The sequence below is a fragment of the Lactuca sativa genome, chromosome 5 (assembly GCF_002870075.4).
Source record: "Lactuca sativa cultivar Salinas chromosome 5, Lsat_Salinas_v11, whole genome shotgun sequence".
Taxonomy (NCBI): Eukaryota; Viridiplantae; Streptophyta; class Magnoliopsida; order Asterales; family Asteraceae; genus Lactuca; species Lactuca sativa.
Window position 1 is genome coordinate 269,912,634 of NC_056627.2, and position 2,893 is coordinate 269,915,526.

General features: G+C 33.2%; 1 protein-coding gene across 1 annotated transcript; it reads left to right on the plus strand.

The window, feature by feature from the left end:
- The first annotated feature begins 842 nt into the window (after positions 1 to 842).
- On the plus strand, positions 843 to 1,585 carry LOC111912435 (protein SHI RELATED SEQUENCE 3). The gene is made up of 2 exons (XM_023908169.3): positions 843 to 1,148; positions 1,237 to 1,585. The coding sequence occupies exons 1-2, from the start codon at positions 941 to 943 to the stop codon at positions 1,464 to 1,466; spliced, it is 438 nt and encodes a 145-aa protein (XP_023763937.1). The 5' UTR covers positions 843 to 940; the 3' UTR covers positions 1,467 to 1,585.
- The last annotated feature ends 1,308 nt before the right edge of the window (positions 1,586 to 2,893 follow it).

Genomic DNA, 2,893 nt, shown 5'->3' on the forward strand with positions numbered 1-2,893 from the left:
AAAAGTTAAGGATATAATTGTCCTTTTATTACTTATTCAGTGGCAATATCAAAACTTTCGGTTGCAATATCAGCTCCCTTATGATAATAACTGCAAGATTCATTGATTCACATATAGACGATTAGTGATAGTAATTTTCCGTAGTTAAATTGTATGTTAAAAACATATATTCAATCAATGCCTATTTTAGATCATATCCTCTCTAAATTGCTTATTTAAAACAAATGTTATGGGACTAGAATCAAAGAAAATACGTGCAGTTATGATAAAAATGATTTTTGATAAATCATATCCTGTATTTACTTACAAATTTAATAGTACACATTTTAAGATATCGAATGTGAACCTTATTGTAATTTTACATCTAGTAGAAGAAAATAAATAAACTAGTTTGATATGAGATGATATTAATTAATTATTGGAATGAAATTAGAATATCCGTACGGTAGGGCCCCTCAAAATTCTGCTTTTTTTTTTTTTTTTTTTTTTTTTTTTTTTTTTTTTGTGTGTGTGTGTGTGTGTGGGGGGGGGGGGGGGGGGGGGGGGGGGGGGGTTAACAATTAAAAATTAAAAATAAAGTCCTTTGCAAAAAGAGTGCGGCGGAAAAGCTTAACACAGCAAAAGTTGATACTCCTTCCCATAAAATAAGATTTGCAATTGTTTACAAAAGGGTTTACGAATCTAAAACGACGATAATTTACTTATGAGCCTTTAAAACATGTATCATTGCATTTAACTCGAAAACCTTAAGAAAACAATTTTTCCATATCAAGTAATGAAAAAGGTGGTACACGAATTTCTCTCTTTCTCTCAACATATATATCAAAACAATCTCTCGTTTGCACATGCATGTATATATGCATATGAAGTAAAAAGTTAACAAAGACTCTCATCTTTGAAGACAACAACAACAAAGAGGGGGATTGTACGGTGGTTGCGGATGATGAGGTGCCTCGATTGTGGTAACAAGGCAAAGAAGGATTGTTTGTACTACAGGTGTAGGAGTTGCTGTAAAGGACATGGATTTAATTGTCAAACCCATGTCAAGAGCACTTGGGTTCCGGTTTCTACCAGACAGATTCTTGTACGAAACTCAACAACAACTTCTTCTATTGAACAACAACAAATAAATCTTTCATTGTCATCTGGTACGTTACCTCGGTGTTGTACTTAATGGTTTGAATAAGCCATAAGTGGTATGTTTCATCATCATCATATGTGCTTTTATTATCATAGGGATTGGAGGACATTTTCCGATGGAGGTGAGTGGTGAATCTACATTTACATGTGTACGAGTGGCAACAACTTCAAGAGAAAATGAAGTTGTGGATCAATATGCATATGAAACATCCATAAACATAGGAGGACGTATATTTAGAGGCATTCTATATGATCAAGGGCCTTATATTCCAACGATGGATTTTCAAGACATGAATGTAAATGCGGGAGATCATCGTCCAACCTAACTCACAAAGGTTAATAAATCTAGGCCTTTATTATATCATTAGAGAACTCACAATTCGTTGAACTCTCTAAAGATTGACATATAGCGATTTTATTTTCTATTTTACATTATTATTTTTTCCTACAATGCATTAAATTTTAAAAATTTTAATAAAACATATTTAAACCATTTATTACAAATCCTAATTTATGAAATTTATTTAAAGATTAAAAAGTTTGAATTTCCCATAATGACAGTTGAACTCTAAAATGACAACTTAATTGAGTTTAATTAACTAAATCTCAACTAAACATTTTATCTTATTAAGCTTCTTTATTAAACTATTCGGTATGGATATATTATTTAAAAAAAAACATATATACTTCTTTCAAGCCTAGCAATCCACTTATAGACAATGTGAGCCTTTTTCCTTTCCTTTCTTCGATAAATATGTATAAATAAAATGTGTTATGTATAACTGATATATATTGCAACGAATTTTTTATTTTATGAAAATTGTTCTTTTTGTGGATTTTTGCACAGCAAGAAATTTATTAAACAGCAAGATGCTAGTGAGCATTAGCAGAAATACAACATCGATCAACCGGGACTGATGTTCCAATTATCCAACGACAAAAATCTATCTTTTCTAACTCTACTTTTTATCCACCAAAAGGATGTGGTTTTAATTTTCCAAAAAATAGAATTACAATTCATGACCATGCCTTTGAAAATCTTGTTGTCCCTATACCCCATAAAACTTATATGAAAGCCAATAAAATCACTCCTACTTTGTTGCTCTTTGTGGAATGAATTATATGAATGTCATTTACTTGTCTCATTGGATTAGTGTTTGATGAAAAAAGATTATCTATTTGATTAGACTAAACTGCACAAATGGTCCATGTGGTTTGTTCAAAATTACCACTTTTGTCCAAAAAAGTTTGGACTAGCACCAGAGGTCCAAAGTTTTCATTTTGTTGCTTGTTTGGTCCAATCTGTTTTGATTTTTTTTAAATGACGGGTTTGCCCCTGTTAATATGATTTTCGCTTTTTTCTTATTTGTATTTATGATTTTCAGATTTAAATAAAATAAAATAAAATAAAAATAATCTCTCTCTCTCTCTCTCTCTCTCTCTCTCTCCCCTCGTATTCATTACCTTCACCAACCTTCAACCTCAGTTGAACCTTTCATCTTCTATCACCACCCAAAGCCACCCTTCTCCGTCTCTAATCCCACTAGGGATGAAAGTGGGTCCAAACCCGGACCCGGACCCGGAAAACCCGGAACCGGTTAACGGGATTTATAGAACCGGAAACCGGACCGGTATATAGGAACCGGTTCCGGTTCGGTTCCGGGTATGGTTCCGGGTAAAGTGGGTCTAGAACCGGAAAACCCGGAAACATCAAAGTGGGTAGGTTGGAACAGGATAAAGTGGGTTTAGACCC